At 39.3% G+C, this 23,435-nt stretch overlaps 1 protein-coding gene across 6 annotated transcripts; it reads right to left on the reverse strand.

Annotated features, from left to right (window-relative positions):
• Positions 1-38: 38 nt before the first annotated feature.
• Positions 39-21,812, reverse strand: sema4ab (sema domain, immunoglobulin domain (Ig), transmembrane domain (TM) and short cytoplasmic domain, (semaphorin) 4Ab). Of its 6 annotated transcripts, none has more exons than XM_035183376.2 (13): positions 20,384-20,663; positions 18,522-18,775; positions 17,786-17,890; positions 16,540-16,700; positions 11,910-11,969; positions 11,543-11,641; positions 11,248-11,341; positions 10,000-10,122; positions 6,421-6,548; positions 5,282-5,463; positions 4,477-4,621; positions 3,692-3,881; positions 39-1,089 (listed from the first exon to the last, which is right to left on the reverse strand). In XM_035183376.2, exons 3-13 carry the CDS (start codon positions 17,808-17,810, stop codon positions 932-934), a joined length of 1,365 nt encoding a protein of 454 aa, XP_035039267.2. In that variant the 5' UTR covers positions 17,811-17,890; positions 18,522-18,775; positions 20,384-20,663; the 3' UTR covers positions 39-931. The 6 variants fall into 6 exon arrangements, with proteins under 6 accessions (XP_035039267.2, XP_035039266.2, XP_035039264.2 ...); XM_035183375.2 differs by lacking the exon at positions 17,786-17,890 and adding an exon at positions 21,395-21,812 and having other exon boundaries at positions 41-1,089; positions 18,522-18,746; positions 20,384-20,476; XM_035183373.2 differs by lacking the exon at positions 17,786-17,890 and adding an exon at positions 21,395-21,812 and having other exon boundaries at positions 41-1,089; positions 20,384-20,476.
• Positions 21,813-23,435: the final 1,623 nt, after the last annotated feature.

A 23,435-nucleotide genomic window follows, 5' to 3' on the forward strand; every position in this document is an offset into this window, starting at 1 on the left:
CCACTGGAGCACTGCTCTCCCAGAATCCAGGCTTACTTGTTGCCTCAAACGTTTTAAGAGTAGGAGCCTTCAGCTATCAAATGAAGATGAATGTGTTATTGTGCCTGCATCCAGTTTATAAAAAAAGTAAAATAAAAGACACAATATAAAAAAAGCACACAATAGTATTACAAGGTAAAACATAAAAATACGATAATATAAACATGTTATGCTGCTATAGGCAAAGTTTGTCGGGGGACACATGGAGCATCCCTTTACTCCTCTCCCTCTTGATCACATTAATGTTCAATCAAAACATGTTCGTAGATGACCTCTTCCCCAGCGCGTTTGTACTTTACCGTCGCAGATCCAGGATTGCGGCCGCGGCTACATTGTGGATTGTGGTGGCAACTGATCGTGGACTATGATTAGAACTAGATTGTTTAGATATATAATGTTCCTGCCCACTACTCTTACTGACAATACAACTGTCATTAATTACAAATGTCATTGCTGCTCCCTTAATCGCTTTCATATTTTGCATAATTGCTATAAACATTGATACACTATTCCATGTATGTTAGACACTGTCTGTTCGCATGAATGTTTTAAATATTAATTTATTTTTATGTGCTCTGTTACACGCAACATCTATTGCATCTCTGTCCATCCAGGAAGAGGGATGCTTCACCTAGTCAAGGGTAAAGGACATAGGATGTCACACCTTATACAGATTGATAAGCCTTGCTACCCCTCCATTTTATTAATGGCTGAATCAATATCTTTCTATCTATACCAACTATACTTTATTTTTTATCATTCTTGGTGTTTTTTTGGTCTTATTTGCTTTTATTCTATTCTATTTATTTTAAATGTTCCCACTTTTTGTATCTGTCATATAATTATACAATATATTTTCATGTAATGTGTTTAGTCATGTCATGTAATCATCTTATACAGGACACATGGAGTAAATGGCCCTCTCAGTGTTTACCTTGGGTATGGATAGCTTCAGGCTCTTGATAGGCTGAGTCTGTTCAAAGACCTTGACCTCCTCAATGATATGGGCCCCACTTGGCAGCAGCACTGCTTTGTGTAGATAACCAGATTCTGAAACACAGTTAGTGTGAAGTTACAGATAATGTTAATACAGTAGACAGACATAATATTGTACAACAGAGTTGACAGCAACATCCGTTTGCATTGAGTTTCAATCCATATCTCCAAACCTAGAGTTCCTCTCAATAGGTGTGACCAGTTTAAACTCTACACAATACACTGAAATGAAGCCAAAGAGATGAAGGTGAAGAAAACGAGTAATTTCATAAACCCAATGCACTTAGTCTACTTCCACAACTTCCCAAATGCTTTCGGCGCAGAGTTCATCTGTTAAACACTCAACTTTTCATCTCAGGACTGAAATGAACAAATATTACCAAGATAATCATCACCAAAGTTACAATGTTCATAACAGTAACACTATTCACCAGGCAGCATGACAAGGTGTATGGTATATGGATAAATTGTTGGCTGGTGTAAAATTACATAAAAACAGTCCAATCCACTATAGTATTGATTTAAAATAAGGTCACCAGTCTAGTGACCATGCCAACTTGTGCAGTAGAGTTTTTAGCTCATCTAACCTTCTCTGATTTAACTCAGGGTTAACAAACAAAGTCTGGGTTGACAAACTCTGCAGTAACAGTGAGGTGATTGACACAGCTGCATTGAATTGCCTAATCATCTACTCCTTTAAATGCAGTAGCGGCTGGACTAAGAGGAGGCTGCTGACTGACACACACTCACATGACCCGTACGGACATTAAGCGTGGACTTAAGACTCATATTTAAAACGTTGCTCTGTGTCCCATGTGCTCCGTGCTGCCTCAACCCACGGTAGTAACCGCTTGTGTTTTCAATGGTGTTGCAGCCAAATCCAATAAAATTAAACGTGACCCCTTCTTCAGACGTAAAAAACAGAAAAAAACATAACTCGAAACGGTGTCATTTACACCATGTTTTTAGCCTAAAAGTCCTCCTCGGATGCATGTTCATACGCACAGGCACACCGGAGAACTGCACACACTCTCGCCCATGGGTACACGTGGGGTGCGTGTTCGTGTGGCTATGTCTGCTAGCATCGCCACTTCCGATGTGGACTTTTAGGCTAAAACGGTGAACTATACCTTTAAGCTGTACTGGGCCTAGCCGATATGGTTTTTGCTTTATTGCCGCACAAAGGTTTCACATAACTGTTCCCATTGAGCCGGCGGAGGATATTCTTCTCATTGGCATCACACTGGGTTTTTCCAAATACTTTGTGGAGAAGCTCCATGTCAATACTGGCCTAGGCAGACTTGACTGACCCTCAGTGGTTGATGGCAGAGAAGAATCAGAGTTGTCTCCTCCAGCCCCAGTCACCGGGCTGGTCTGTGTACATCTCAAAAGAATATTTTCCAGCACTGGTTATGTCCGATGTACATCTACATGCCTATACTGTGGGCCTCCCCTTTTCCAGACCAATGGTTAAAGTCACGAACAACTGACATGGTAGAGGTCTTGTAGGTGAGAAAAGGAAAGCTTTCAATCTTGGCTGTGTTTGTGACAATAAATGCACTATAGAATTGCTTCCAGCGGAGAACCCAGCTGAGGTTGGTGCTGTTGCTGTGGAGCAGACTTAAGGTGGGTGGGAGCCTTTACGTCGCCAACAGAGAACTGAAGGTTTTTTTTTCTGATGATTGGCCGGGAGGTGGTTGTAAGGCCATTCGACTGGGACAGACTGTCTGGGGATGTTTGGTAGCAGTAACATACTTCTTATACATACTGCTATTGTCGTCCTTCTTAGTGTTTTTACTAGTCCTTTTCTAGCTGCTGTTTCAGCCTCAACAGCTTATCTACAGCGGCCACCTGCTGTGACTATTTATTTTGAATACTAGTCCTTTGAGTCTGGGGTACCACTTTTAATGTAATGGTTAATAGCTGTTAATCCCCGGTGCCAGTCAGAGTCAGTCAAAATATAATTTAAATTAGCCGCCAAAAACCCTACAAAGGAGATGGTTCTATGACCAACGCCTTAACCCTCCGCACACACCAAATATAGCAGCAAGTAAACAACAAGCTAGAATAACTGCAACAAACACCAGTGTTCCCACTGTGTATCATACAGAAGGGAGAAGTCTGAAAATTCACAATTAAAAAACAATTCATACTATTACTTCAATCTATGGCGGTAACAGGGTACATGTGCATGTCACTCTCAGACACAACAGATTCAGAGTGACAGGTACACAGACTAAAGAGTGAAAGAAAAGTTCTTGTGTGTGTGAGAGAGAACTGCATTGCATTCCACAACTGCAACTGAAACTATGAGTACTGACTGTCTGCATTGACAGTAAGAACATTATGGACCGTTGGGCTAGCACGCGGGAAATAGCTCGACACAAACCAAGTTAGAGATCTCTTGTGTTATTGTGTGAATTGTTAAACTTGTTTTGGTTCATTAAGAAATATTGACAGAAAAAATGTGAATATGGTGGGCTGCCAAAATCTAGATAATTACTGGGAAATACTGCCTCCAGTTTGCGATGGAGCGTTCTCAGTCTGGAAATGAACTGAGAGATGAACAGTGCTTGTGTGTGCAGTGCAATGAGTTTGTTTTGTCTGACGTGACTCTGACTGGCACCCCACTCAAACCCGCCAAAATCGTACCTACCTGTAAGCAGAAACAGGACAGTGTAGTCTCTGCTGTTGGCAGCCTGGATTCTCTGGACAGTCAGGTGGCTGTACTTATACTCAGCAGACACCATGGTCAGACTTCTTCCAACTGGCCGAACACTGTCGTCTGTCAGGAAATTTTCTTTGACAAAGCGCAGGGCGTTGTCTGATGCATTGTGCAGTCCACACTACCACACAACAAGGCAATTAGACAGTAGTACAAATGAAACAAATTTGTTAACAGTTTCATTGTATTAAAATGATTCTTACATGTAGAACTGCATTTATCCAATTCATCATGCCCTTGGTCATATTGTCATAGTTTTTCCTATCATGTTATTTATTATTCAATCTAATTGAGGAGTTGGTCTGTGAACTGTGATAATACTTACAACAGACGTGTGTTATCATTTAAATTGTTCATCTTCACTTTTTGTCTCAGGTTTGTTTTAATCCTGTCTGTGCTTCTTCATTTTTGGTAAAGATGTGCTCACAGATCTCAGCTATTCACCTACTGAGTACAATGTCATTGTAGAAATGAACATAAGTTAAAAAAAGGCCCTATATGAAATAAACCTTAAAACCTTAATCTTTGGCACTTTCAAACTATATGAAATTGAAACAAATAAGGTGAGTACAGCTTGTTATTGCCAGTACATCTGCCTGCATGGCTTATAGTTTTACAGACTCTTAGAGAGACTCTAGTTTTTTCCTTTCAAGGACTATGAGCGGTCTTGTCCCAGTCCCTTCCCATTCCCATATAAATTAGGAGTGACCATTTACCTCTCCTGGATTTGCGACCTTCTCTTGAACACGTGTGCTCCACTGTAACGTGTCTCGGTTCAGGACTTTGTAGTTACCAGAGAAAACTGATTTGATGTCACTCAGACGGAATGAACACACTGCTGATTGTCCAGAATTGACAGACCTGGTAAAAAAAAAAGATAAACATTAAAGACTCAACGAATGAGAACTACTGACAAAATCCACATCATGTGGATCTCATGTAGAAAAATAGGAATGACAGAAATTGGTCTGAGCAGTGCGAAGATATTGAGGTTTCCTGCTGATCGAGCTTCACATATAGTGTATCCTTACTGCTTTTTAAAACTGCCACTCTGCTCTGTCCAAATTTAGTATGTTGTTGTTTTTTCATCAGTGTAAACTGTAGATGCATTTTATTATAGTAGGTTTATTTTAATGACATCACTCCACTCATCTTTTTATGTGATGAAGCAATTAAACAAATTTTCAGCTAATATATTGAAAACAATTTGGGGCCAACGTGGCTGCCCTCAAAGTTCTCAGGGTGTTGCAACACCCACTTTAGGAAAATCGAATCAGTTCATCCTTGAGTCCAAGTGAATGTTTGTACCAAATCTGAAGAAATTCCCTCACGCCGTTTTTTAAATATCGCGTTCACGAGAATGAGACAGACGGCCAAATGGAAAACACGAACATAAAATGCCTCCGGCCAATGGCTATCACTGGCACGGAGGCATAATGACAGTGATGCAGTGGGAACACAGGCCACCAGAGCTTCAGGTAAAGGAGATGAATTCATGTCATGGCCTTTAAGCTTACTAACCACTGTGAGGTGAAGATGCCATAAAACAGAGTGTCATCTGCAGAAGCTCCCTCTGCTGGTGGGAGGGTGTCAATATCCTGGATCACATTGTAGGGTAGCTCATTGTCAGCCTGGCACAACAGCTGAGCCTTTGCAAATGTGGTCCAGCGTCGCTGCAGGGTCCTCTGGCCGCCAATGTCACTCTGACAAAGAGGGGTAGAAGGCATCAAGCACAATGCAGAACTGTTACCTGCTGGTGTAAGAACCCACAGTGTTTCATCTAACCCAATGAAGATGCAGCACCTCAACCCCCAGAGGAGTGAACAACAAAAATCATAGAGAATATTCCAGCCTTCAGCATGTAATGTTACACTGTCAGGTGTTCTAACAGCTCACAGGTCTGCAAAGACTGGAGTCAGCTGCTTGACTAAGTACTACTGAAAATACTATTTGGGGAATGATTGATAAATGTGGCCAAATACAGTGGGTAAGGCGATAAATTACCATTCAAAAAGAGACTGACCCAAGGTAGCAGCCAAGACAACAATGGAGCGACCCGAAGACATCAGCTCACAGACACTTCCAATCCAATCTGACGGAGCTTGAGAGAATACACTGCTTTAACAGCTGCCAAAGGGGCTTAAACATAGCACTGAATTAAGGGTACGAGTATTGTTTTACCTGAGAGATTTCCTAAAATGTCAAAAAACATGTCTTCATTGAGTCATTATGGGTTGTTGAGTTTAAACTGATGGCAAAATCAAACAAGCGTGTAAAATGGGAAGGTCTCTGAAGCCATACAAATATTTTCCACCACTGCACAGCAAACTAAAGCATGATGTATAGATAAACTCAGTGACACTTTATGAAGCTCATATGGTCTGTTTCTTATTAACTTACATCTTCTGTAAATTTGATGTACAGGTGGTCTTTTATTGGAACATTACCAGACATTGAGATGTCTTTCCAATATTCTGTCCCTGGGATTAACATACAGTCGGTAATAAGAATATTAGTAACATTTCTGAATGTAATGCAGTCCTGTACAACACCACCACTGACTATGACTTCATTACCATAACACAGATTTGAATTAATACCTCTATGACAATGAAAAATAATGAGTGGCTGTTGCATCAAGTTTGTCGTTTTACACTTACCATGCAGATCTGAGAAACACGAGAGACAATAAATTTGTCGATGAAGTCATACTCTCTGCCCACTTCACTGAAGAAGAAGTAGATCTTCTCCTCATCAGGAATGAAACTGGAGCTGATGAAGGTTGGATCTATAGCAAGCAGATGGCAAAGTATTCAGAAATATAATTTGTGGAAATATGTCTGCATCATTAAAGCCAATCATTTTTTACATTAAAACTAAATTATATAATACAGCTTATTACCATGTTTGTGAGTCCTCTTTCAACTCAGTTGAGGATAGAAAATATGTCAGAATGTCAAATCCAATCATCAGTGCAAGACCCATCATCTTGACTGAGATTCTTGCAGTCAAATATATGTTAGGTGAGTCAGTGTCTCTTAGTGAAGATGCCTGCTAGGAGTACAGGCATCTGCAGACCCAGAGTCTGGGTGAGTTTGAGCGAGATGGAGCCAGCAGCCCTTTCAGGCTCTGAAATAACATTATCTTCTGTCTTCTGCTTAGAAGAACAGCATAATATCTTTCTGATGTAGCTAGCATGCATTAGCTCACAAGGATAACGTTAGCATTCAACCACTTCCTTGCCATCATCACAGTTTGATACTCTTATCACAATACTACAATGGGAGAGACATTAAAATCCTGAAATACTGATACAGCTCTGGGACACAATTATTTAGGCCTAGATGTAAAAATGTGCTAGGATTAATCATCTAATCAAATGCTTAAGTGCTTGAAACTAACTTTTGTGTTGCAATAAACTGTATGAACATTACACAGAAATAAATTCCAGTTAGAGTAACGTGACGTTGTAACTTAACCAGAATATTTATAGGGTCAGTTAGAGACAGTTGAACAGTGCTAGCTTGATACATCCATTACATTTTACTCAGTCTTAAATAAATGTGTATAAATTATTATTATTCTTTATTAACTGGTGCTATAATTAATAACATCATTACATCTATAAATATCACAATTATTATTTTCATTATGACGACCAGTCATTTGTCTCCACTCATCCCAACTGGTGCAAGCAGATGGCCGCCCACATCGAGTCGGATTCTGCTGGAGGTTACTTCATGTTAAAATAGAGTTTTCTATATGTCTTTGTCATTAGCTGGACGATTCAATACCATTAAGATGAGCATCCTCCCTAAATTCTTATATTTATTTCTATGTGTTCATGCTTCCTCCTAAAAGCCTTCTTTAAAAAGATTGACAACCTTATTTCATTGTTGGAAAAATAAAACACCCCGCAATCGGAAATTATTTTTTACAAAAGTCAAAGCTGCATGGGTAACAGCATTTTCAAATGTATTACTGGGTGGCAAATATCAAAACGTATTGTATTGGCTACGTGATACATCCACCTTTGACACTCCTGCTTTGACACTCCTGCTTTGACACTCCTGCTTGGCTGCAAATTCAATCTAGCTCTCGTCCCTATTGGATTCATCAATTCCCTTTCACACGCCTCAGACCCTGTGATTTTGCATTCCTTGAAAAATGTTCGCAATTTAGAAAATAGTACAGACTATTCCCCATTTCTACTTATGCTCCAATTGCAGGCAACTATCTTTTTCCAGCTTCCCTCATAGACAATGCATTTGGTCAGTGGTTCCAAAAGGGTATTTTGAGCATTAGACATCTGTATAAAGAAGGCATTTTATGTCATTTGACCAAATCAAGAATGAGTTTGCTTTACCAACACATAATCTTTTCAAATTAGGCACTTTATACAAAGTCAGTTTCCCCAATTTCCCTCCCTGCCACCAAAAGCTCCCCTTGACTTAATCTTAGAAGCCAAACCAGAGGTTAAGGAAATAGTATCCAGGCTCTATACAACTATATTTAATATGGAAGATTCACCACTCAAATGATTTGCAGACTCAAATATCAGATGATCAATGGGCTAAGATACTTAAAAGTATTCACTCTTCATCTATTTTTGCAAGGCATTCTCCTATTCAGTGTAAGATTGTGCACCGGGTAGGGCTGACCCTACCTGTGATAGATATAAGCAGGCACCTGCCAGCCTTTACCACACATTTTCATCATGACCCAGCACAACTACCTTCTGGTTCTCTATATAAGATTTACTCTGAGATTGCATCTCTGACAACTGAACCATGCCATTTTCTTGGACTTTTTGGTGTACAAGAGGATCTTACCCTGACAAAAGAACAATTAAACAGTATGGCCTACTCAGCCCTCTTAGCAAGACTCACTCTCTTGAATTGGAAGGGTGATCACCCCCCCTTCTTTGACAGATGGATATGTGAGGTCATGCACTTTCTTAAACTGGAAAAAATAAGATATATGCTGCAGGGATCTACTGCGAAGTTTAATGTAGTGTGGCAGCCTTTTATTTCTTATGTGGGTTGTTTGACTCAATCCTCGAGTCGTCACTGTCGATCCCCGAACTCTCTGGACTCACTGGCTGTCGTCGTGCCACAGATCAGCTGTGTGTCTGTTTTTCACACGCGTCTGTGTGTCTGCTACTGGCGGTGGAGCTGCAGGTTTATCTCCTGCATTTCCTTCAAAACAAGTCGGATTTTGTACTAAACTAAATGTCAGGACTCTACGGTATGAAGATGCGCATCTTCCGGTCTGTCGATAACAATCAACTCGCTGGAGTGCTTTTACTTTGAAACGGGTTTGGGAAGTGTTGTAAATACATTTGACAGATAAATATTGTGGTTCACAGCAGAATAAACAGAGAAAATTATCTTTCACCTGAGTTTTAATGTTTATCTGATGAATTTATGTCACAAACAAATGGTTGCAACACTTTTTGTAGGCCTTTCTGTATAATAAAAGCACTCCAGCGTTTCTGTTGACGGAATTCAAAAAGGGTTTTTTATTTTGAAATATTTGCAGGAGCGGAAGATGCACAGCTTCATACTGTATGGCCATATTCAAGTCAAAGCCTATATGTAAAAACATTGTGCTGCAGTAGCAGCTCCTCTGCAGAACATATTGTTGAACTGAGAAGCTACATATTGTGCATTGAACAGATGCTATAAATATGAATTGATATTAATGTGACTATTGTGCATTGAATAGATAAAGTTACACAACTGCCTTTCTTTGTGTATATTTATGCTCGTACATTCAGCCTTTAACAGAAATTGCTAAAAATAATAAATATGACCCTCCTAAGTGGGTTTTTCGGAAGATATCAGGGTGGTAGATCTCGGCTTACGTTTGGAATTAAAAAAGAGATCTTGGGCTCGAAAAGGTTGGTGACCACTAATTTAGAGTATCGGTGTCATCTTTGCTAGGCCTGTATGTTGCTTGAAAACTCAATAAAAACATACCTTGACCAAAAAAGGGAGTTTTGTCTCTCCATAGTCGCCACAGTGTCTCATTAGTTTTATAAGGTCTCAACCTTACTATGTTAAGTGCCTTGAGATGATTTGGCACTATACAAAAACAATATAATTGAATCGTGTTCATCTGTGCTTGTAGCAGGCTACTCAGCTCTCTCATATAGTGACAACCACTCAAACATGTTTAATTTTCATAAATGATTATGTTGAAAACTGCTATATTAATCTTAGAGACACCAGACTCACCCTCCAGCCATCCTAATGTGTCATCCAACTTCAGGTCAACACGCCTGCCCTCACTGAGATGCCGGGAGATAACTGGTCGGTTCCCCCTATAGTCTGCCACTGTCCCAGTATACAGCTCTCCATCTGAGAAACATACCAACACATAGAAAATAAAAAGCAGATCATGTCCCTAGAACAATCGAAGGTTTCTTGCATGAAAACATATTATTCCAGGGACTGGGATCTAAAACAGGACAGGGCCCAGCCTGACCTGACCCATCTCTCTTCTCCTCCCCATTTTTCCCTGCTCACCCCAACCGGTCAAGGCAGATGGCCGTCTACATTGGGTCTGTTTCTGCTAGAGGTTTCTTCCAGTTAATGAGGGAGTTTTTCCTCTCCACTCCAAGTGCTGCTGTGGGAACTGTTGGCTTTCTCTATAAAAAATGTTTAGGTCTTGACCTTCAATATAAAGTGCCTTGAGATAATGTATATTATTATTTGATAATGTATATTATTATTTGATAATGTATATTATTATTATTATTATTATTATTATTATTATTATTATTATTATTATTATATGTGAGATTTGTACCCACACCATCCTAATAAAGCTCCTCTCTAGGATCTATAGTATGTGACTGTCTGTGCATCAAACCTTTGTTGTTTTATATCTTTTACAATTGAAGGTTTTTAATGGAACAGTTCTGTCGTGCGATCTCAAATAACACTGTCAGTTTAATGTTTATAATAAAATGGATCTGTAACCTAACTTTAATTCATCAGCTCACGTCTGCGTCTCCACTTTCCAGAAATGTTTGTACGCATGCAAGTTATAGTACAAGTATGCACATTCTCCCACCAAAGTTTGTATTTATGGATCCTAACTTTAGCATGAGAAGTGGCGTACGCATCTTTCATACCCACTTTTGTGTGTACCCAACGGTTAAGAATAAGGCCCCTAGTCATCATAATTGTGAAGCTCCATGAAAAATGTTGTAATGATTTTCAGAGAGTGACATACCGATCATTATATCCTCCTGCATTATATGCAAGGGGGAAAACCATTTCGTGGTCTAATTCAACAAGAAATCAGACAAGACTTAAATGTCTTGTCTGTGAATGGGTGAATAGCAAACTGTATTGTGAAGTGCTTTGAGTGGTCATCAAGACAAGAAAAGAGGCACATCAATACAACTCCGAACAGACTTCATCTCTAGTAAACTAGCCTCAGCTTACATTGTATTCTAGAAGCTGTGATTGCCTTACCTACGATGATAGCAGTGTTGCGTTGGTAGGGGTCATAGGGACAACGACCTCTGCCTTCATCAGGCTTGATGCTCATCGATAACGTCTCTGAGTCCTGAAAAGAAAAGTGGACAAAGTCAAGCAGATAAACAGAAGAATCAATCAATCAATTCACACTTAACACAACTTTTAACTAACTAATTTTAACTAAATGTTCAGTGTAAACTATTAAAATGCATCAACATTACCCATCTGCCACAATGTTGAACAAATCAATCAGCTCAAATGAGTTCAAATGTTTGAGCAACAAACTTACAACATAGGTGCAGCGTGGGCTGAAGGCAAATGTTCCACAGGCATAGATATGGGAGGCGTTCAAGTACTGCAGTACACGGATGAAATTGGGACAATCAGCCTAGAACAAGCACATAAAGAACAACAAGTTAGATGTTTCCCCAACAGCAAGCAGTGTGTGCCTAATGCAGGACTTCAATCCAAATGTTTACATAAAAGACAGGGATCTATTACCATAGTATGCTTCACCTACTATGAATTCAAAGTGGTTGAATAAAGTGTTTACAGTGTCATCAGTATGCTTGAACAATCTGACTTGTCTGGTTTAGTTGGAGTCCAGAGTTTTGAACTTTGAAGTATTTGTGCATCTGTGCAAATCAGCTACTTGCCATTTTCTTGCCTTTCATGGAACATTGCTCAACATCTTTGTCTGAAGGGCTCCAGTCCCGCTGAAAGAAGAGAAGAGTTACACTCATCAGAGATTCATATGCGTCTTAACCACAAGCTACAGCTGAACCATGAAAACTGTACAGCAAACACATCTTTACAATCCCTATTACAAAGCTAGAGTTCCTGCAAAGTTGTGGAGGAGAAGATCTGGGTAAATGTACCACTTTGGTTTTGTTCAGAATTCTGTGCAATAATATTTTTACACTGATGAGACATACAAAAAGCTTTTACTAATTTGATCAGAACGTTTTTGTGCATCAGGTGTATTTATTTTGTAGCAGGAAATATTGGGAGAAACACGGTTCTCATTATCACTAACATTTCATTATTCTCACACAGTCACTGTTTCACACACTGACCATGTACTTCATATTAAGACCACTCACATCTCATATCACAATTAAGGCACAGTAGAGTAACAACCAGGAACTGTGCCTTTGCTGTTAATTGAAAAGAGAATCAATTGTGATTTAAACCTGGATATCAAATGGCATCATAACATAGAGGTCCAGTTGACTCATATCCAATCATCTTATTTGACTGATACCTCCGCTAAGGTGTGTTTGTTTGTCAGCAGGATTAAACAAAACTACTGAACAGATAGATTTACAGAAAACTTAGTGGAAGAATGGGACTAGGCCAAACACATGTCTAAAATTTTGGTAAAGATCCAGAATCTTTATTTTCTCTTACATTGTGAGAACGTTTTTTGTTTTGACGTTTTCACCAATCTTCAGGGGGCTGATATCCGTTTGGTGTGGCATGATTGAATTTAAAGGGCACTGTTGAGCCTAGGCAGATGTGTGCACTCTAGTGAGTGCAATTCTAATTTATTTAAAAAATACACAACTATCTTTTCAATGCTTGATATATAGTTTGTGCTTTAGAATACAAATGTGCATCTTAGGTTCTAATGGTTAAGGTGCACACCAGTATTTCCCCATCGTCGACATGTCCCCCATCTCAGGTCTCCTGTTGTACTCCAGAAAAAAATCATCTTAGGAAGTATTGTTAGATGCTGGAGCCACTCAACTGTCTCACTAACACTAACACAAATTAATTTCTTCTGTTTTAAATGCTTTCACTCAGCACTAAACAATGGACACATAAAACTGACTGTTATCAGTGCTGCCATACCAACTGACACTTCAGCTGCTTACAGTACACACATCAACTGTCTCCACCACTTCCACTTCAAACCTTTTGTTATCAAGTCCACTGACGGCAAACTCTTTTTCAAAGATGCCCTGAATACAATACAGAGACACATTATAAGAAACAATAATCTGCAAATTTAACAATATTAAGTACATACAAAATAAAAGCAGTAACCCTTAATTGAAACACACACATTTACACAGCTGAGAGATTTAATTAGAACTGGGATTGTTTTATTATTCCACTTGGATATTACTTTCAAGCAAGAAAATTTGAAAAGCCAGGTTGCCTGACTCTGTGCTAAGACTTTGATTCACAAGAACCACGTCATCTTGGAATTTGCTGCAGTGTGAAGTTGAGCTGTATTTATTAAGCGGGTCAGGTAGCCAGAACAATATCCAGTAAGTGCTTTGTAGATGAGGATCTTTCAGTCAGCGACGGCCAGCATGTGATACAGAATGCAATTTTGAGACCTAAAGCCATCCCGTTATAAGTTAAAGGACACAATGTTAAACTGCATCTAGAGGTTTGAGACTTAAAGGGGACATAGCATGCAAATTCCACTTTGTTAGTGCTTCTACACTAACCCTAACCCGTTCTATACCCGTTGAATGTCGGGGTTCGGGGGTAAATGATGGTCTTCATAGCCCCCCCCCCCCACCCTCTCTTTCTCTCTCTGTCTGTCTGCTTGTGTGCTTGTAGTGGATGGGCAGAGGGGGACATTTAATTATGTGATTGGGAAAATTAAAACTCCAGGACAACAGAAGGGGAATACAAAGTATGGGATGCATATTTGATCATTTATATCATATAAAATATGTAATTTATATCGTTTAAAATCATGGGGGGAGAGGGGGGAGGGGGGAGCTGGCTCACTAGCATTTAAAGGAACAGGCACTCAAAACAGGTCGCTCTGTGGAGGGCTGTTTTATACAGGGTAAAAAGGGTGCTGTTTTAAATGATCCTTGTGGTATTTTGACCAAAGTATGTTACAGACATTTCATTAAGACCCCAAGGAACCATATCAACTTGTGGTAAAATGGGCATGCTATGTCCCCTTTAAAGCAGAAGAGTGCAAATAAATTACATCACCATAATCCAAGACTTGATGTTAACCTTCCCCCAAGGACCACATGTGCTACTACATTGAAGTTTAGGAGAACTTTAGGGGCGCAAAGAAAATCTATAAAAAATACTAACTTTTTCCCCCAGTAAAAGGGAAACAAGGAAATAGTATTTTAGACAGAGACCCAACAATGTGGTGCTCACAAATATGGTGTTCTGTCAGCTCTGATTTTCGAAATGGTACCTCATCAGTCCAATGGCTTTCTGAACTGTTGCTCTAATGGTAATATTACGATACACCATGCGTTAGTTGGCCATTTTATATTTTCTGTTTAGTGAAATGGTCATGTAAGCAGAGAAAATGAATTAAACAATTAAGTATGGAAATCATTTTAACCAAGCAAACCGCCCATTCAAAATGGGCACAGCACTAGCAGCAACAAAACCAAACGGGCAGTGCATTTCTGTTGTAATGTATTGCTATATTAGAGGTGTCACAACTTTGATTTTAAGTCAAACACTGATTGAAATTACATTTTGATGTGACATGAAAACCACAGTTTGTAGCCTATGCTACAGGCGATAATAGAATGAGTTTTGTGACCATCACAGCACACTACATTGATGATGACTGGGACATTTACACCCCTCCACTCTATTGGGACTTGTCAATTTTCTTCAAAAAGTCTGACAACTTTGATTTCTTACACTTTGCTCTGTTAGTATTCATGGCTTAGACTTTGATCAAAATCCAGAAAACTAAAGCTGTGAGGCAGGTGTGTGGTAGAAATGTGACATTAATTAAAGCCAACATTGTCTAGTTGTACTTTAGCAGATCTGAGCATTTGGTGATTATCAGACTTCCAAAGACAGACAGGATTGTACAAAGTAGCACAACCACTCAGTGTCTGAAAGCTATTCCATTTTTAGTTCATCTAAATAATTGTTCACACACAAACTGAAATTTCAACAGCCAATTGGTGTTAAAACTGTCACCTACGTTAGGGCAACCAAACCTCAACTGATTTCAACTGGTTTTAGACGCAACAGGAACACTTCACAGAGAATGTGAAAATGGGACAGATTTCTCCTCCATATAAGGTCATCAACAGGTTTACAATGAGGAAGGGGTAACAGCTTGATGAATTTTTTGTTTTGCGTTGAAATGAGAGGGGAGTTGAGAATAACTGTTGGGTAATCACATTGCAAGTTGTTCCAGAAGAAGGGAAGTAATCTAAGTTTAAGGTTCTTTTGTCTCAACATCTTTGGAAAGTCAACCACAGGGAATATTTTTGCAATTTCTTGTTCAATAAACATTGTGAGGAAAGAGCTCCACAAGTGTTTTTAAATATGTGAGTTGCAAACCTCCTCCAAAATAGGCATCTAAAGATTAAATAGATAGAAAGAATCCGGTGGGAGTGAAAAGCAGGAGTTCCCCTGCTGGATTCACTGTGAGCGAGTGGAATGGCTGAATGGCTAACAAGCGACATATGAAAGAAAAAAGAAAAAAAATATACATATATATCTCATTCTCCCGATGAACAAGTGGAGCCACACATGTAGAAGAAACAGACCGAGAGACAGAGGTTGTGGTGACACCGACGACGGTGTCAATGTGCTGCAAACCAAATCACGTGATCTCCGCAGCGGGATTAATACATAACTTCCTGCCTCTGCCTTCTGCACCCAGCTGCATCACCTCTCGCCTGAATAATGTCTGTGCAGAGAACCTCCTGCTGCGCTGTGCATGTGTGAAAAGCAAACTGCGGGTAAAGTCCAGACCCAATTCTCCGGGTGATAATGGCTATACTGTTAGAGGAAGTTCCTTGTTTACTTGTTTTGTTGTGGTTGTGCTGCAGTGACACTAATGAGCACTACTTTACATTTTTGTATTTTGTAAATTGTCTATTTATTACCAAAACATTAAAAAAAAAAATCATATTATCTGCATAATCATGATTGTAAATATATTCTTTCCTAGAAGATATTAGGCAAGAAATCTCACGTTTATGTATCTGGTTGACGCCTTGGTGTTCTGTTAAAGTAGAGAACGGAGATCCATTGAATCGAGAATTCATGACTTCATGATCTGAGATTGATTAATTCAATTCTATAAATTTGCTCCAATAGGAGTTGGTGCCCATTTTTCTTGTTTGGACACCCAGAGGGAGTGAGACTTCATTCGGTGCTCAGGACACCATTACTCTACTTTATCTTTACATAGAAACTAGAAAGTAGTTGTTAGTGCCTACGTTAATGTTTAAAACCTCTTATAAACAGCTTTTCAGTAATGATAATCAAAACTGCAGTATACGGTAATTGGTCAGCATCTGATCATTGGTCTACCTTGGTCTTCAGTATGATGGCGTCCTTGTGGCTAACATCCAGTGCTAACAACGCATCTCGGGCTCCTACATACAGCATGTCTCCACCCTCACTGAGCAGCAATGTGGTGGTGTTGCTGACATCATGGCTATTGAAGCGGGTGAGATGTCTCCCAGGACTTCCTGTTGTACACAGCACAGCAGTTAACACTGGGATTATGTTTTTCATTCAGTTTCCTCAGACAATTAAATGCATCCAGATAAGCAGTTTGCTGATCTACAGAAAATGCAGCTCTATCTGATTGTATCTCTAAAAGGTGAGTGTGGCTTTGCAAACACAATAAGGCAACAAGGGGCTGAAGGAGCTATAGACAGCAGCAGATTATTCATCTACGCACAACTCCCTCATCTATGTTAGAAAAGGGGCCTATACTACGGAGCAAGTTCAAGATACCCAGAATATCTTTCATTATCTGGATTCACTGGAACTAACATTGGCCGTCCTGGATGACGGACATCGTAAGAACCATGAATTAAGTACCTAATACAGGGTTACCCCTATGTTCATTTTGCAGCTGTATGACCCTGCCGCATGTCCTAAATCCCCCGCTGAAATGCGCTCACTTTACACGTCAGCAATAAACACCATCACTAATCACAAGTTTTAAGGATCTAAACAGTACTGAACAATACTTTGTGTGTGTTTGATTCGCTGGAGTTAATGAGACATGTATTTAAAAACATTTTTTTAAAGTCCTACATTTTGTGCGCATGCAGTTCACGCTATACACAACACGAAATGAGATTCGCACAACCAGGACATCAGGGTTAGATCACCTGCTAGCAGAGTCGGTTTTAGTGACATCCAATAGCAAAGTTTAAAAAATTACAAAATAATAGATTTAATTTTAAATTTAATGAGGGATAGTTTAAATAAGAATGGGTGTTTTATTGATTTTCTTACTGAGTAATGCTTTTTTGCCTCATAAAAAAATCTATGATGAACTATGTTGTTTCTGCTGCTAAAGCAGAGAGAAGAGAAGTAATTCATGTGTGATGAGCTCAGTCTGAATGAAATGTTGATTTTGTAATCATGGAACAATTGAACAGTGTGTGGATCATTCCAGTATAGAAGAAATCTGTGTCTTAGGTTTTTTTAATTTCTCTTAATGTTATTTTGAGCTGTAGTGATAGAAAAAGAGTCAATTATTCAAGCCTGGCAGGAATTCATTAAGCTACTATATCTGCTGCTCTTTAGAATATCTTACTTGAAAACTCTATTGTCCTTGTCATGATGCTGTAGAATCATGATGCTGCTTTTCCAGTGATCTGATTGGTCAGTAGTTAAGCTGTTTTCTCGAACTTAACCTGCTCTGGAGGTGGTTAGAGGTGCAATGAAAACCAGCTTCGTAGGACTGAAAAACCTTGAAAACTACAAATCTTGATCCATCGCACAGGCCCCATAGATGATAAAGGTTACAATTAGTCCTCAACCACATTCTTTCTTTTCATAGTTTTACGAGCAAGGCATCAAACACTTGTACTGTGCTGCTGCTCTGCTAACTGCCTTCTGTCTCAAGCATGGTTTTATATGATGTGCAGGGTTGATCATCAAATCACAATTTATGGGACAAATTTTAGTAACTGCCACCAAGTGAAAAATAATTTACCAACTACAATCACTGCCTTATGATTGTTTGCCTAAGTCAACAAGTCCAGTTGCAGGAAACTTGGTAGAAAAGCACTAAGTTGGCAACACAGAGAAATAACAGTATCTGTGATAGTCAATCAATCCCTTTTTCAAGCCTTGCCCATTTGGAGATGTACCACCCACTTGGTTATCTGCAGTCTGCCCATTAGTGGGCGATGGAGCTTAATGAATCCAGGCATTTCACCAAAACATGGAACCAGATCACAAATGGAACCTGCTATTGGAACCCATCCCTATGCTTACATCACATCTTAAATTGCCAACAGGAAAAAGAAAGACAAGACTTTACTCACCAATAGGGAAGGAGACTCTGGGAGTGAGCCTTGTCAGACACTGGCTCAGAAAACCCAGCAAGGCCACAGTGAGGGACAGCAGGCTGTGACTCTTCATTGCAGCAGGAATGAGGGAGTCTGACCTCAGTTACATTTATGGTCAGAGGGTGACACTGGGTCTGATGCTCCCCCAGTTTGTCAAAGACTTTGTAGGAGGGGTGGAGGTCCTTGCTGAAGCCACATACTCTGGTTTGTGCAGCAGATCATTGTTGGATCTACACACACACACACACACACACACACACACACACACACACACACACACACACACACACACACACACACACACACACACACACACACACACACACACACACACACACACACACACACACACACACACACACACACACACACACACACACACACACACACTCGTGTTATCTTGTTTGGTTCAATCATTATTTAAAGCCCAGACAGGAACTTTCTCGGTCCCAAAAAGGTAAGTGCGGTTTTACTATGTGTTATGTTCACTTAAGCCATCAGTTGTCTATCAGCAGGTTGTGCTCTGTAAAACAAAGCTGCGTTCAATTTTAATTTACCTCTTAAATTTGTATTTATTTATTTAATTTATCTATATTTCCAAATGTCCAACAGGCATTGGGTAAAAGCTGTCATGGTGCTGTGCCACTTTGTGATTTAAGGCAACATTAAAAACAGATGATCAGTGTGTCACTGTTGACTGCTGCTGAATTACTGCCATGTGTAATGTCACCTGTGTTCCATATGCAGATGGAGTACTTTTTTGACGTTGAAATTATGCATTTGTATTTTTTGCCAGTGAATTTCAGTATTCAAATTTTCAAGTGTTCAAGTATAATATTAAACTGCTAAAATTCAGTTGCAAAAATTCACGATAATGTCACATCGAACCAAACCTCATGCTGGTTTGATGCCATGTCTAGTAGCGTAGCTGACAGTATGGCGCTTCTCGTTGTCGCAAGCATCACCTGACGTCAGATGACCACTGACACATGACCTGATTGGTCGGAGGTTTGATTCGATGTGACACTATCGATTACATTTCCTGGTATCCCGGATGTTAAATCTCAATTTTTGCAACTATATTTTTGCAACTGAATTTTCAAAACTGAATTTTTGCAACTGAATTTTAGCAGTTGAATATTATACTTTGAAAATTTGAATACTGAAATTCAGTTGCAAAAAATACAAATGCATAATTTCAACGTAAAAAAATTCTGTGCTAGAAATTCAAAGGCTTTAAAATTTCAGAATCTGATGAGTCTGATTTACTTCCATTAAAGCAGTGCAATTCATCACGACTGACCACAACATCAGCGGTGCATGCGTTTGTGTCTTTCTATGAATGTAAAAACGAGTTTTGGTTCAAAACCATTGTTGTGAGGAAATTGTGATCAGGGCTTTTTTTGAGAGTTAAGACATGGTTTTGTAGTGTAGGGTAAATATATATATATATATATATATATATATAATATATATATATATATATATATGTAAATAAGCTTTGGGTAAGGGGTTAGGGAATGTATTACGTCAAGCTTGGTCCTCACAACTTTAGAAAGAGAGAGAGAGTGTGTGTGTGTGTGTGTGTGTTTGTGTTATCAGTTATCTGTAAAGGACGTCCCGCTGCTGAAACACGTGGTGCCGACCTTTAGCTCCGCATTGAGCCTCACATCCTGCTCCAACACTCAGGTTGTGCATTATTGCTTCACCTTGATGCTCCCTTTTCTCAGAACCACTGGTTTCTCTTGTTTGTGCAACAGGCATTAAGCGAGTCGTCTTGTCTGTAAATGTTCCAGAAAAACAACACTCCTCCAGCTGATGCAGAACTGTGATCTTACATGTTCGCGGGTGGCTTCCGTCACTCCTCTCTCCCCACTTCTTCTTCCTTGACCGCTCGAACACACAGGTTGCAGTCTCCTGCCTCGCTGTCTCTGCTCCGGTGAAAATAGGACAGAAGACACGTTAGCCGGTGGGAAGGAAACGCTGACCGTGGTTAAGCCTATACTATAACAACAAAGGCTGGGAGCCTCCTCCCATCTGAAGGTCCAACGGGCTCCAGGCTCCACCTAGAGGCGCGCCCCGCACATCACAGCCTGGGTCGTTTGGACCAGGGTTGGACCCCTCTCTGGCCCCAAGCTAAAGCTGTTGAGCCACCTCTGGGTGTGTCACTGAATCTAAGGCACCCCATCCAATCACGACAGGTGCCCATAGTACATGACTACTCAGGTCACAGTAGGCTTTCACACAAGAAAACGGTCACACACTCAGCCCTGCAAAGGGCGAGGCCCTGATATAGGTAATAAATATAATAGACTCCAGTTAATAGGTGGTACATTTGTAGTGCCCTAAAATGGCAAACAATGGAGAGAAACAAATATTCACAGTATGTACTAACAATCAAACAATGCAATGCTTCCTGTTAGAGTGGCAAACATTTCACTTTGGGAATATTATGCCTGTCAAAATTATAATTTACATGTGTAAGGTTTCCTGCTTTAAATCGGCTTTGTGTCATATACAGGGTGTTGGGGTTATCGGTTAATATTCAACTCAAGGCCCACTTACTAGTTTTTCCCCTCAGAGCTTTTATCTCTCAGAGCTCAGAGAGATACATTCACCAATAGAGTGTGTGATGTAGTCTTGGAAAAAAAGTAAGTAGATCTTGAATTAAGATTATTTTGTCAAATTACTATCTCCAACACTATCTCCATATTTCTTTCTCCTTAAGTGATGAGCTATTGGTGCATCATCTGTAATATTATCATACATCGAGGACAGTGTTTTTGGAAAGGGAAATAATGTTTGAAACAGTTAAGTAACAGTAAATTAAGTATAATCTGTATAGGTACCTGTTGGGTAACTTGATGCTGTCCTTAATCTCTGTCTTGATATTTTGCTGAAGAATCTTCTGATGTTGTCCCCCAACAGGTTATCTCATCTCCTCAGAGTCCTTCACATACAAACTGTTACTGCAGAATTGATTAAAGCATACTGACATGCACAACAATTTCAGGCACACAGTGGATTTTGCTCTCTGAGACAGTCCTTTCTTGGTTCTTCAGAAAGCTACTTCTATTTATTCACCATCCAGCTTTATCTTAGAGTTCTGCTGTTGATCAAAATATCTGTCTGTCTTCCTGTCGTGTCACACCATTTCAGATTAGAATCCAGTGGTATCTGCAATACCAAATTTAGGTTCAAACTATGGCGTGTAAAATTAGTAATAGACAGGCTTCATGGTGAGAGCAGCAGGGAAATGAGTGGGTAAGGCTAATGGCTAATGAGGAGAAAAGAAGATTGGAGAGGATTAGCAGTGACCTGGAAACAGCCACGTGTAACAGGCTATACACCTCCCAGCATCAAACATGAAGCTACTTGCTCACAGGTTGATAGTGAGCAAAGAGTTTTAAATTGTGAACACCAACCTGAAAACATGGAAGTGACATCCGTTTTCAGAAAGTGTTCCTGTGAAGTGTCAATAAGGTTTGGTGCTCAATTCATTGTCGAACAAGTATTTGGTTAATTTAGTGCGTGCAACAACTGCTAAATAGTAGGGTTAGGGTTAGGGTGTATGTGTGTGTATGTGGGTATGTGGGGGGTTATTATATTAATATACTATAAATATAATAATGTACTTATATTGATAAGTCATTATCAAGGTGACTTTCTCAGATTGCAGTGACTGTCTTAAGTAATATTGTACTCTACAGAAATAGGTGCTTTCCATCATCAAAACAGTTTCACACATGTCCCACATAGGAGCTATTACATGCATGAAGGAAGTAGAAAAACAATAGGAACACTCTGAACCACTGCTTCAGTGAATGAAAGGGAGTAAATTACGAGGTGGTAGATTACATGGAATGCAGTGGAGATGCAGAAACACAAAGTGTCAGTCATTGATTGAGCTGACCTTGTTAAAAAAAATATTTTTTGGTCTAAAGCTTGTCATGGTCAGGATTCAAACCTTGACCTGCTGTTAAATATGTATGTATGTATGTACTATATATACATGTATAAAGTTTATTCAGTTTATTCAGTAATGTGTAACTGATGAACTGTGGACTCATTCAATTATTTTGAAATTTCCATTCTTATCTAACCAAATGTGGATGAAGATATGACAAGACACTCCTATGCCTATTGAGTTCAAAGTGATCTTTACTTCAGCTGCTCTTCACAGAATCCTACAGCTATGCTGAATCCCTGTGGATTTTACCTCATCATTCATCTGTCTTTGGCAGCAGGCATGATTGCTGGTAAGATCACTGCTCTTTTCAAGGAGTTCTAAAATAGAAAGATGATAATGTTTTAAAATGTTTCCTTATATATTGCATTTTGAAAAAGACAACTAAAGATAACTTCAAAAACATTTATACATTTTGAGCATTTTACACTAATGACTGAAAACCAGTGGACTGACACATTAAGTTTTATCTGTTGGGGTGTTTTTGTTTTTACAGATTGGAGCATTCAGAGGACTCCATGCAGATTGAATGTAGGCACCAGGTGAGACATCATATCATGTAATAACACTGCTGTTTTTAAGCCTCGCGCAGAACTGACATGACTATTCTTATGATCTTTGATGGGAAATGACTATATACTACTGTAAAATAACATTGTGTTAATGGGATTAATAAATACTACTAAACTGTCATAACTACTTCAACTTGAAAGTAAAAAATATAAAGAACATCAAGGTTTCACGAGTATTATAGTTACAGTATCTATTTAAAAACTCACATCAGAAAGATAATCGGATATTTGAATGTGGTTTAACTGTTCCACACTAATATGATTAACATAAGAAACATCGAGTGCTTAACATTTAGAATGTTAGCATTGTCGTTGTGAGTGTTTTAGCATGAATGCAGTTATTAGCATTTA

This window comes from Hippoglossus stenolepis, chromosome 17, assembly GCF_022539355.2.
Source record: "Hippoglossus stenolepis isolate QCI-W04-F060 chromosome 17, HSTE1.2, whole genome shotgun sequence".
Taxonomy (NCBI): Eukaryota; Metazoa; Chordata; class Actinopteri; order Pleuronectiformes; family Pleuronectidae; genus Hippoglossus; species Hippoglossus stenolepis.